Genomic DNA, 13,630 nt, shown 5'->3' on the forward strand with positions numbered 1-13,630 from the left:
TTATCTAAGCTAATAAAGTCTTTTGTGGCTGAGGGTGCCAGAGAGGCTGTGAGGAGTCAATGTTCATTTTATGAGCAAATTAATTAAAACAGCTCCTGAAAAGTTGCCCGTCAAACACAGGCATCATACACTTATTCTAAACTGGTGAAGGGCATAACAATGAGAAATCCCTCAGAGAGATTCTGTGTGTGTGTAGGGTGTGTGTGTGTGTTCATGTGAAAATCAAATGCAATGATTGCTCCCTTTATGCCACATCATAAATCATGAAAGGAAATAGGGACATTTGTCATTTATCTTTCCTTTTTCATTATAAAAATGGCTGCCACATTATCTTATTAATGTGTGTGTGTGTGTGTGTGTGTGTGTGTGTGTGTGTGTGTGTGTGTGTGTGTGTGTGTGTGTGTGTGTGTGTGTGTGTGTAGGGGTGTAAGCGTGCGCATGTGCGCACTATACCTAATTCAGGTAAAGATGATAAAAAAGAGCCACTACAGGAGAATGAAAGATGCAGTGTAGGATAAAGACAGGATGGTAAAAAAAGAAAGCAGGACAGAAAATTGAGAGATGCACTAAATGTTATTGTTACTATTGTGTAGACCAAATCTGACTAGTTACAAAATATCATTACTTCATCTAACTGTGTAGGGAAATCATATTTTATCATATGATTTCATCATATTCATCATATTTTAATGATTTCAACTTTACTTCATGATTATCTGATAGTTGTTTGTTCTCCTCAGTGTGCTTCTTAGGTTTACACATGTCAAAACACAAAATGTGAATCAAATCATATTAGTTTACATAAAATGAATTTTCATCTAGGATATATTTTTTGGTGCAGGTATATTCCCTCACTCTGTGTCCTGTCCTCATACCCTGACAAATACATTCATAAATCCATGCACTTTACACATGTACATACACACACCTGGTGTTGCAGCTTTCTTACAGGCTGTCCACCACATAATTTTCCTGCTGGTGCTTTTTTCATTTACAAAACAGCTGAAACAACAACTGCTCTCAAGAGGAAAAACCATTCTCAATGTGCAGTGTCTCAAAAGCTTCGCAGTCGGACTCCCTGTGTTTCACTGACCCTGCAAATCTCAGTTCAAGAAGTTGAGTTTTGTTATACGATGAATACTTTAACATTTGGTCTTTGTATTATGCTTGGCCAGTGCACTGGTTTAATTTCTAACAGAACCAATGCAAACACAGCGAGTGTGAGATTTTACTGAAAGAATGGCTGAAACAATACAATTCACCCACAGCCTGTTTCCATCACAGGGGAAATCCTGCTGCCTGGAAAGACACTGATAGGAGTAAGATGAGAGGGAGAGGAATGTGAGAGAGAAAAAGGAGGAGAGAGATAAGAGAAAAGCATCGTTTGTAAGGGGGTGCAAGTGGACATTTAGGATCCAGTCCAGAGGGAAAATAGTGGAGCAGTATTGTCAGAACGGAGGGAGTAAAGGCGGTGAAAGCTATGAGAGAGGATGAAGGTAATGATAATACAAGCAAGAAACGTGTTGATGGGAGGAAAAGTGAAAAAGGTCTATAGCTACTTTTTTCAGATGAGCAGGAACAGAGTGCTCAAAAACCATATGTTGATATGCAACAACTTAAAATATAGCATTATGCGTTCATTTAAACAACCTAACTTAAATCTGAAATGACAACTGCTGGTCACAGTCGCTGTATTTTGCTTGTCAAGAACCTAAAACCCTGCACTAATATCTACTAACCAGAAATAATTCAACAAGACAAGTTCCAATTTAGCTGCTAGCAGATAATCTACTGCTTTCTATCAATCACATGCAAGAATTAGGGTTAGTCACCATCAACAGTTATTTCCACTTTTCCAATCATCTTATTTCTAAAGTTGACCATGGTTACTTTTTGCCAAAATTTCCTTCTTTTTTATTTCATAGATATTTGGCTTTAGTTGCATACCCCCTTCTCTGTCTCCTTCAAGGACAACAACAGCTTTTGGCTTGTCCCTTCAGGGGTCGCCACAGTGGAACGTGTTCATGCACATTTGGCATGAGTTTTTATGCTCTTCCTGCTGCACGCTCCTATTTTGTTCAGGCTCTGGACTTGGACCTTGGTGGCTGGGCAGGGCCAAACCTGGTGGAGTGGGATTTGAACCCATGGCCTTCTGCATCCAAACCCAACCCAATGCTCTATCACTGAGCCACCAGGCCACCCTTCTCCTTCATCCAAGGACAATACTGAATATTTGACTATGTGACCACAAGTGGTGAAAATGTCAGGGGCCTGAACCAAACCATTAGCGGGGTACCCCAGCCTCATGTTAAATACTCCCTTAAACAGCCGGGTTTCTCTTCACTAATACTTCCTTCCATTCCTACACAGAAAATTACTTCTGCAAATTACCATGCTGTGGTTATAACTTTACACATGGCAACCAGAGAAGAAAGGCAGACACTATTCACACAGTGCTGCAGACATACTGAAACATTCAGGGGTTTGGCATGAAACATCACTAGAAAGTGTATAGAAAAAGAGTTTAACAAAGTCTGATTTGTGCCATGGGATTTAGTTGTAAAAAACAGCTTTATATTAAAAGAGATAATAATTTTTAACTACATGTTTTGCTTTAACTTTATGGATCTGTTTGGGACAATGGACAAAGTCACACATAAGGATCCCTGCTGTCAGGGGGTGGGCACTACTCATGATTATTTCACGTGCTTCAATTCGGAAAAAGGGATTGTTATGGAACTACAAAAAGTGAATGAAATTGGCAGAAAGAATAAGAACTACTATTATATCCACTTTATTGATTGCCAGAGTTTGGCATATACACCAGTACATAAAGACAACATTAACGGCCATAAAAAGTCAGACTGTGGTGGTGTTTTATGATGTGGTTCACCATCTTTAGGTGGCTCTCTGAGCCAGCCAGCGCCATGGGACTGATTTATTTGTCACACAAAGGGAACATATTTGGAATGGTGTGTTGGAGCTAGTGGACAGTAAAGCTGGCAGGGCAGAGGATGACCCAGACAGTGGGTGTGTGGAGAATTAGGGGGGAACACGTAAGACACACCAGTTAATCTCCTGCCATTAACCCGACAGTGATTTCTGACCAAGGGCCAAGGGACAATGGAGTGCACTACACTAATTACAAACTGTGACACTGATAATAGGACATGTACTTTGATCTATGTACAGACATCTGTAGATCTATCTTTAACAATCTGTAGTTGTAGCAGAAATAAACGTTTTAATTAAAGCATAGTTCTACATGTGTGGGCATTACAGCAGTAATAATAGTAATATTATTATTTTTAAACTAAAGTGTTAACTAAACTAAGAGTGTTAACTAAATTAACACTCAGATTGTTTAAAATATTAGCAAAGACAGGCAAAAGATACTAATTAAGAGGGAATTGGCCCTGCGTGCCACGTAAATAACAGAAATGTAATGCATTGCTTTCTTAAACATGTCTATGCTTATGTTCACCTGGTGTCAAGTTTTAGCTCCTTCAGCATAATCAAACCCGGTCCAGGTACTGTAGGACAATTTATGTGGGAACACCAACCACAGACCACCATGGTTTTTTAGACCGTATTATATGTTATTAATTATTTTTAAGATGGATAAATGTGAGAAAACATATTGGCAGAGAAAAAATATAAATCTCCAGTAGAATAAATGGACATTTTCCTCTATTGTTACTGTTGTATTACTGTTATGATGCCTCATACATTTTTACAGTAAGTGAGTGAGGGTATATAATGTTTATTTAAAGTAAACATAAGGATGAATCACGTAGAATGGGTCCTTCAATTGATTCTGTGGAATAAATATTATACTTCTAAATACACTAAAAATGTTTTAGTAACAGAAAAGTAGATGAGAGACACAGAACACAGTCTTGAACACAGACTATCCCGCCACTGACAGAGAAGCGGGTAACCAGATATTCAAAAACAATACGTCATCCCAGAATGCAACGCGCTTACGCTCTCCTTACAGCATTACCTCATCCCACAATCCACCGCGAGATTAAGAATCTTCTGGGTGGTCGTCTAGGCAACGCGCCTTATCTGAGGGCCAGGCCCCGCCTCGCAACACGCCCCCTAGCCAATGGGAGAGCGCCGTCATGACATCATGGCTATTTTTAGAGACACAGCGGCAGCAGATAAGGTTTGCCTCCACGCTGTAAAGCTCAGAGTATATACACAGCGACGCAGAGGATACACCTCTCACTACTGCTGGTGCCTGTACGAGAAAAGTTACAGTCACTTGATTCTTTTCATTCACGAAATCAATACAAGTGTGGATACTTGATCAAACCCTTTGTGAACTGTTACAACTCGGCAACGAGCAGTCGACCGTCGCTGGCGAACAGAAGTAAGTCCTGATTCCTGTGTCAAGAAAGTGCGCACTCAGTTTGGAAGTTTTTACGCACAGAGAGGACGTTTGGAAAGCAGTGTTTTCCCTCACTTGATAAAACCAGGAAGAAGAGAAGGGGAGAGTTGTTTTGCAGAAGACTTAATAGCTACGTTTGTTTTTGGTTTCTTTTCTATGTATACCAAGATGGAAACTACTTTTTATGACGACTCACTCAACGCTTTCTCTCAGCACGACAACACCGACTACGGATACAGCAACCCCAAAGCGCTGAGACACAACATGACACTGAACCTCTCCGACCCGACGGGCACCCTGAAGCCTCACCTCCGAGCCAAGGCCAGCGACATCCTCACCTCCCCTGACGTGGGCTTGCTGAAGCTGGCCTCCCCAGAGTTGGAGCGGCTTATCATCCAGTCCAGTAACGGACTGATCACCACCACGCCGACCCCGACCCAGTTCCTGTGTCCTAAGAATGTCACCGACGAGCAAGAGGGCTTCGCGGAGGGGTTTGTCCGAGCCCTGGCCGAACTTCACCACCAGCACATGCCGGCTACAACTAATGTGAGCGTCACCTCAGCCCCTCAGTCCAGTGTCAACACTGCACTGCCGCCTGTTTCATCTGTTGCCGGCGCCACTGTTTATAACAACGCCGCCATGCGCTCGGACTCGCCGGTGTATGAGGACTTGAACACCTTCAACCCGGCCATCAGCACCGTCTCGGCACCAAATTACACCACCTCAGCCCCGACTATGTCCTTCTCTGCTGCCCCGCCTCAGCTTCCCATTTACGGCCAGCCCTCCACCGCCCAGCTCCCCCGGATCACGGCGCTCAAAGAGGAGCCCCAAACCGTGCCTGAGATGCCAGGGGAGACCCCTCCTCTCTCACCAATCGACATGGAGAGCCAGGAGCGTATCAAGGCCGAGAGAAAGAGGATGAGGAACCGCATCGCTGCCTCCAAATGCCGGAAGAGGAAGCTGGAGCGCATCTCGAGGCTGGAAGATAAAGTTAAGACCCTAAAGTCCCAGAATTCAGAGCTCGCGTCCACCGCCAACATGTTGCGCGAGCAGGTGGCCCAGCTGAAGCAAAAGGTGATGAACCACGTCAACAGCGGGTGCCAGCTCATGTTAACGCAGCAGCTCCAGACCTTCTGAGGTGGTGCCAGTGGCGAAAAAGAGAGATAAGACTGTGGTTGAAGGAAACGGACGCTTCCTGTGATAGTGAGTGTCTGTGTCTCCCGAAATCGTGACGGGATTTGGGATGATGTGGCGCGACACTGGCAGGACCGGAGCACTGAAAGTTCCTGAGTGCCACGCGCTCCCCGGTGGCGCGTCCCAGAGAGGGGTTCGGGACAGTGACAGTAGCCATGAACCAGAGGGGACATGGCAACAAGCAGGATACCTTTCTGTTACTGTTTCGTGCTTTTTTTTGTTTTATATCAGAACTGGACAGGGCTGAACATTTCTTGATTTGCAGCCAGCTCTGCATGGACCTTTTCATGACCATCAAAGGAGAAATTCAGTATTAAAGGATTTAAAATCTGCAATAGAGACTTTTCTTGCTATAGCCATAATGGCCTCAAACTTAGGCGTGATGGCCAACTCTAAAAGGCTGAAAATTTGTAACAAAACCTGCCTGATTTCTGAGTTACAGTACAATGTACTTTTTTTTCTTAATTGTAAGGAATCAAGTTAGAAAAGCTTCAAGAATTACTTGTTTTTTCTAAAGTTGTTTAATGGGGTTTCACTCATTGTTATATGTATATAAGATCAACCTGAAGTACTTATGTTTACTGTTTGTAATAAGAAAACTGTATAATTTTTTTTTATGTTTTGTTCTCTGAGCACTTCAGAAACTAATCAATATTTAAGGAAATAAAACAGATAAAATGGAGCAACATTGCCTCTGTGTCCTTGTTGGTGTTTGACAGAGAGAAGTGGGTGTGTCGTGCCAGGAGCTCAAATAATAAAACGTGTTGCAACATGTTGCAAGAGCTGCTAGTTCCCAGTACCTCAAGGTAAATTCCATTAGTGCTAGTATTGATCCAGGCTGAGTGTGTTTCAGCTGACAGACCAGGCTCACTTACTGATGGAGGCAATTCTGCAAATTGAGGTTTAGAGCTTGAGATCTCCACCCTATGTCTCAGCACACACAGGTCATCATGTGAAGAGTACAAATAATAAACAAAATCTCCCAATGTTCTCAGGTGTTATCACTATATTGTAACACCAGTGATATGTAACATTGTAATTAAATAACTAACCTGTTACAACTGGTTCAGAAAAGCACTAAATCTCAACAGGAGGAATCTTAAGACATCAATGATTTGACACATAGCAGGGAAATCGCAGGCCATGCTCTGTCAGTAACTTCCTGCATTGCTATAAATAAGAAAATCCCCAGCATGTCATACTGCCCTGCCAAAACATTCCCAAATAAAGTCTTGGGCTGTCAATAATTAGCTACACATTATATTAATAATATGAACGCCAGTGTGTTTTTTGTGGGAGAGTATTGTGGATAGATTTCCTGAAGGCCTAGTGTACTTTCAGTGAGTATTTTGTAAAGTTCTTCAAAAAAAGGAGGAAAAAGAAGAAACAATAATCCAGATGTGAATAAGCTGCCTCACCAGCTATATACAGGACTGATACCTGCTATCTCTATCAAACTCGCTTGCATATTCTTAAACACAGGAGCTGACAAATTAACTATAGTCAAGTTACTGTTTTCTAACACTAATAAAAAAATTTAGCTTCCAGGATATTAGGTTTAAACCAGTTTAGTGAATTCTGGGTATTCAAATGCACCCCAAGTTTCTGAGGTTAAAAGTAATAAATTTTTGCATTTTATACGCTCAGTAAACCCAGCAAATATCATTAGAACGATAGGATTACCGTATCAAGGATTAGTAAGCAACACGTGGGAAATGTGACAGATCAGATATGGCATATAACGCCTATTGTATACACTAGGCTATGCGTTGCTATAATGGAACACCAGAGGGCGACAAAGACTGGATTACCTAACAGATAAAACTTAAAATACATTATCTAACTCATTACCCCTAATTAACAATGGAAGCATTAACACTATATGAAGTTTGGTCAAGGCAGGCGGTTGTCGGTTTGTTCGTTGGTCAGGTCTAACAATACAATTATTCTAGATGTTCCTTATATCATTATAAAATAATTAGTAGTTCCACCAAAAATGTGCTTTAAACTGATTGACCAAAAGTGGAGCCACATGAAATCACAACGGAAGGGGGAGTCCTTCTTGACCATAAAAGGAGAGGCATCGCTCGGAAGACCCGCATCACCACGCAACGGGCGTGTGTTACGAGAAGTGACTCTGTAATGTCTGCATAACTTTGGACGTTAGTTCCTAAGTCTTAGGAGTAGTGACGTAACGTCGCCATGTCACGCGACCGACAGGCCAGTATTCATTGTCGCGTGGCCGTGGTTATTATTTATGGTTAATGTGAAAATTCGCTTTTTAAATATTTACGGCATGTTTTTATTTCCCTACATTTAACAAGGTACCATTTATCAGATAAAGACCGGCTGCAGACAGCAACTTGCTGCTGTGAAGGAGATGCAGCAGCCCAAGAAAATACGGACGTTAGGTTAATGGTGTCCACGGTAGGCAGATTCTAACACTATGTGCAAATCAAGTTGTATGCGGATTCCTACTAAGCTGATGGTTAATATATTTGTTATGATTATTGTGAAACTGAGTAGAATGTATTTACAAGGTAGTGTAAATAAATAGCCAGTTTCCAGTCTTTTCATGGGGTACTGCATATCCTATACATTAGCTAATCAGTGCCCCAAACTCGAATGAGTGGAGCTGCTTGACAGATCTTTACAGTATCTGAAAAACAAGAACTTGTTGTATAAATGTGGTTTAATATTTCCCAGTGAACTGTGAAGTAAAAATATATATAAGAGCACATTCTGGTTATACTTAATGCACAGCGTTCCACAAACTGACATGGGAGGTTCCAGAGTCAGTGGCTGTGTTGTCAGACAACTCACCGGACACGTGCACCACAGCAAGGAATTGGTTGGTCATGTGACCGGACCTCATGACGTCACTGCTCCCAAGTCTTAGGAACTAACGGGGAAGATGGATTAATTTCCCAAGGGCAAATAATTTACAATGATTTATTATAATAACATATTAGTTTTAAAAAAACTATATATATATATATATATATATATATATATATATATATATATATATATATATATATATATATATATATATATATATATATATATATATTACTGTAGGATATATAAACTATAAACCCACGTAGATTTACTCTAGCTACATAACACCATTTTATGATTTTTAAATGTTCTAAATGTTCTAGTTCTAGTTCCAGACTACTTTAATAGGCAAATGTACTTTCATGTACCTTTTACCCCACTACAGTCATTTGACAGTTACAGTTAAGATCATTTGCTTTGGAGATTAGGATTTATGCCTACAAAATACATAATACAGTGCAGTGTTTTATTTTTTAGAATTTATTTTAGTACAGCAATATAAAGGATTTTAAACAATATTAACTTAATATCATGATGCTTTTTACATACTAATGAATAAGTTATCAATAAATTATATATGTCATTCTGCTACATATGGCACATGTGATTAAAATTGTACTTTAAAGAGAAGAGTTTTTCTTGTTATGTAAAACATTACAATATAATCAAAAATGGTGTAATCTAGAGATTGAGCAGAACGGGGTTACCCAGGGATTTCTGCAACATGCTCATGCAACATGTGTCCTTGGTTGGTTGCTGTTGGTCTGTCGCTCTCGCCCTCTCTCTGTCACACACACACAAAATACAATTTTTTCATTTGCTTAGACACTCTGTCCACTCTGAAGTCACATTTTCAAATAGGTTTTAAAAATGCCAAAATGCTCTTACACTAACAAAACATTAACAACATGCAACAAAAACAAATTTCCCGTTCCTATGGCCATGAATGCCTATTCATGACAATGAATGTTGACATACAAGACCTACAGTAAACCTCCATACTAGACCAATTTGAACATTCAATATGGCACAGCATTTTTTTTATGTATAAGTTTTAAAAAAGGATGTAAAAAATGTGTGAAATCAATGTAAATGTTTTAATGCATTTGCAAAAGAAGACTTGTGATATTCTAAGAAGGTGATGATGAAGAGAGGAAAAGCATTGGATATAGCATTGGGTTGGGATGCCTACCTACAGCAGTTGAGAGAAACTGTTATAAAGCAGCATTTCAAATTTCCACGTTTACTTAGCTCAAAAGAAAACAGTCCTATTTCAGTTGACTACTGTCATAACTACTACTACAGAATACTGAATAATAGGTAACAATGTCAGTTTGTTATACAATCTCACAAAGGGCAGGTTGAACTGGACAGATCGGTATTGCGGTTGCCATCTCTCTGTATTAAATTGCTATGGCAAGGTATTTCACTTAGCAATAAGGTCTATAGAGACAAACAGAACTACAACTTAGACCACTGACTAGTCGAGTTTAAAGATTTAAAATGTTTAATATAATTATCAAACTATATCAACCCTTATGCTGTGGGATCTGGTTTATGGGGTTTCACATACCGCTGCTCTATTAGAGCTCCTCATCATAGGGGGGGTAATGACTGCAACTATGGGATCCATCATTCTGACAATCAGGACATGCAATTGTCAAAGCACCCAAGTGCTGGACATCCAGGAGGCAAGTGGTGAAAGTGCCTGTCTCACAGAGTCGACAAGAACACTTCATTCGCAGAATTGCTGCAGATGGGGAGCTAGTATTGCTTGAGGGGCTAAAAAACATTGACATCAACACTGGTAATTCATCCAATCATTCATCCCTTCTGCGTGTGGCGGGAGAGCAGGGTCACCTGTTTGTCACTGAGTTCTTATGAGCCAGACTGGACATGCAAGATAATAAGGGCCACACAGCTCTTCATAAAGCATCCAGTAGGGGTCACACTGTGATCGTTCACAAATGCTGCTGTACCAACCTATACTCGTGACCTGCAAGGCAAAACGTCCATTCACCTGGCCACAGAAAATTAGAATAGGCAATCTGTGGAAGTCTTAGGGAAAGAGGATGTCAAATAGAGTGAGAGCCACAGACAGGACGTCTCTCTCCACATGGCAGCCATGGAGGACAGCTGGAGACTGGCTGAGAAGCTGCCACAGGCTCAATGAACAAATGTTGATGCCAGAAATAACCATAAGGAAGCAGCTCTGTTTTATGCAGTTACCAGCAACAATGAGAAAACTGTCAACGACCTTCTAAATGAACTATGATGATCAAGAATCCATTCTCCACCTGTTGCTGTGTGAGCCTTTTCCATGGAGACTTTATCACTTTAACATCTTGATTTAATGAAACATAGGCAGGCACTATGCTTGTTCTTTATACATAAATATAAATTTTGCTAACATTATGGTTTGGTTAAACCACAGATAATGCCAGTGGAGCTTTGATTGAAAAAGTGCTGGGGTCCGCTCTCTTCTCAGCTGTTGGACTGAACCACAAAGGAGTTGTCGCTGCCCTGATTGACAGTGGAGCAAATGCGATGATGCGTGACCAACAGGGATACACTCCTCTCTTACTCTCAGATGACTTGATTTCCCTGTTTTCTCTCTTATATCTCTATAAGATCAAGCAAGCTGTAGGCCGACAATTTGTAATGTGGGTAGTGCAGGTGAGTTTTCCTTAAGGGAAAATAAGTATCTCTGTACCTGCTGCTTTGTTTTGATGTTTAAAGCAATAATTATCAATCTGTAAGTGTCTATAAGTGCACTTTACACTATTCTAGATCTGTAAAAATGTGACATCTTTAATATTTGTCTTTCTCTCTTTTCAGGATGCTAGTAGCAGAACAAGCTAAACTGGATGCTAACTTTATCCGACCTCACCTCAGCATTGCACCTGACTGTCCACAGTGGCAGTGCCAATAGTGGAGATACTGCTAGAAAAAGGAATTAATCCTAATGGTACTGGACCTGAAGCTCAAACCCTACTACACGTGGCAGCTCTGTTGAACAGGTCTGACTCAGTTGGGCTCTTGGTAAAAGCTGGAGCACGGGTAAATGTCAAAGATTGTGTCCGTTGTGTAGATTATTAGGATTACAAGTTATGATGTGTCTCTTTTTCAGGTAAATGCAGCAGGCCAGGATCGACTGACCCCTCTGACTTTGGCCGGTCAACACAGCCACAAAGACAGGAGGTAGTGAGGACCCTTCTCAGCTGGGACCAAGCCAGGCACATGGGAAGGAATAAGAAGGTGAATCTGCAGCCTACAAATAATGTGGGGAAGACACCACTGCAAGTGGCAGAGAGTGGGTACACACCAGAACATGAGAAAATGACAACTTTACTCAAGAGAACGATGTTTTTCATCAAAAAGAGGAAGACAACTCGGAGCAAAGTGTTTAGAGCAAATATTATCTTCTATGTATTCATATGTACAAACTCAAATCTCTGAGGAAATCACAATTCAAACTTGCATCATAACCTGTGAAATATGTGAAAGACACGATCATTATAAATAAACTACTAGATATGACCAAAACAAAAAACTTGTATAGTAACAAAACTCATTAGGGCAGGCTGCAATGCTGACTGTTAATGACTTTTATCTTATCTGTGAGAAAGCAAGTGCAGCCTTCAACGCCAACGGCATAATTTAAACATGGCACTGATGCGATCATTCAATTACTTGAAATGTATCACATTTAGTGCTTTAAAGTCCACTGCTTCTGGTCAAACTGACATATAGTATTGGACAGGTTTTATGGACATTTGTGGTCTTATGACAATCAATTGTATCAATTGTATAAATAAAATTATGGTGTCTGCCTGACTATTCCATCTAATGGTATCAGGTCAAACTTTCAATTTAAGCTTCAGGTATAACACTACCCTGCTAACATGCTAAATCAAGGAACAGTACACATGCTTTCTATTAGAATTGTCATTATAATCATTATTATCAGCTAAGTTTTAACATTTAGCTCCAAGCATTGCTGTCCACAGCCACTGTGCCACTAACATGGCTATACAGTTGTTTATTTCCAAATTGTATTTCTCATCGTACTGGTGGCCATTACTGAGATAAAGTTCAGTACAAAGTTTATGTTGAATTGAAATGTTGGTGTATCAGTTTCCCCCAGTTTCCCAGGTTCCTGTGTGGCTTGTACCAAGTTGTTTAGCAGGAAATGCAGTTTTACATATACATATTTAGACACAATGGCCACTTCATTGGGTACACCTGTACCATCTAATACAATCCAATACAAAAAGTCTGGTTCTAATGTTTTGTACCCCTCATTAATTTCAAATACAACCAAAAGATTAGAACCATGTCCCTTATTATAATACACTTCAGTACAACTCCACGACCCACTATGACCTCAATAATAAACATGTAGTAGAATTATCACCACTCTGATAGTTTCAACAACAACAAAAAAAAGGCTGTAAGTGGCTAATTGGATTCTTTAGATTGTACAGATTTACCTAATAAAGTAGCCAGTGAGTATAGGTTTCAAAATCTGCAAAGGTGCAGCTCGATGATGTGGTTTGATGAAGCTATTGTAAGCTGGTGTTGCAATTCTACCTTTCTCTGAAGTGTTTCTTCCTGTATGATTGTTGGAAAAAAAAAGGTTCAAAATGGTCTCTGTCTGACACCAAAACCACTGTAGACCTGAAACTGTCATGATAGGATTTTCAAAGAGTTTTTTACATTAAGCAACATTGTCTAAGAAACACATCTTTCGCACTAGAAACTGTAGCTTATTCAGTGTAAGGGCTCAGACACAGGTTATACCTTAATTAAACATTAATCCTAGCCACAAAAATGACCTTGAAAATGATCATTTAATTTAAAAAGACTGGTTGGGGTTAATTATCTAAGCGATTATAGATAGAATAATTTTACAATTATGATGATGATTATGATCATTATTATATTTATGAAACCCATTCACTGTATTCTGTAGATAGAAAGTCCCTATATCCTATCGGCCCAAAAATGTATACACATATGCTATTTGAATTTTATTGAGGTCAGTTGGTAAGGGACCACGGACGGCCATGGACCACAGGGTCAGTGGTTCGATCCCCGGTCCTGGCTATATGTCGAAGGGCAAGACACTGAACCCCTAACAGCCCATTCCCATCACCATCCCCAGCTAATCAGTACCGGTCCAATACCGGTAGAAAT

General features: G+C 40.3%; 1 protein-coding gene across 2 annotated transcripts; it reads left to right on the forward strand.

Moving 5' to 3' along the window:
• Positions 1 to 4,183: 4,183 nt before the first annotated feature.
• On the forward strand, positions 4,184 to 6,272 carry jun (Jun proto-oncogene, AP-1 transcription factor subunit). 2 transcript variants are annotated; one of them, XM_067514017.1, is made up of 2 exons: positions 4,184 to 4,378; positions 4,565 to 6,272. In XM_067514017.1, exon 2 carries the CDS (start codon positions 4,565 to 4,567, stop codon positions 5,531 to 5,533), a length of 969 nt encoding a protein of 322 aa, XP_067370118.1. In that variant the 5' UTR covers positions 4,184 to 4,378; the 3' UTR covers positions 5,534 to 6,272. The 2 variants fall into 2 exon arrangements, with proteins under 2 accessions (XP_067370118.1, XP_067370119.1); XM_067514018.1 differs by having other exon boundaries at positions 4,610 to 6,272.
• Positions 6,273 to 13,630: the final 7,358 nt, after the last annotated feature.

The sequence above is a fragment of the Channa argus genome, chromosome 8 (genome assembly GCF_033026475.1).
Source record: "Channa argus isolate prfri chromosome 8, Channa argus male v1.0, whole genome shotgun sequence".
Lineage (NCBI taxonomy): Eukaryota > Metazoa > Chordata > Actinopteri > Anabantiformes > Channidae > Channa > Channa argus.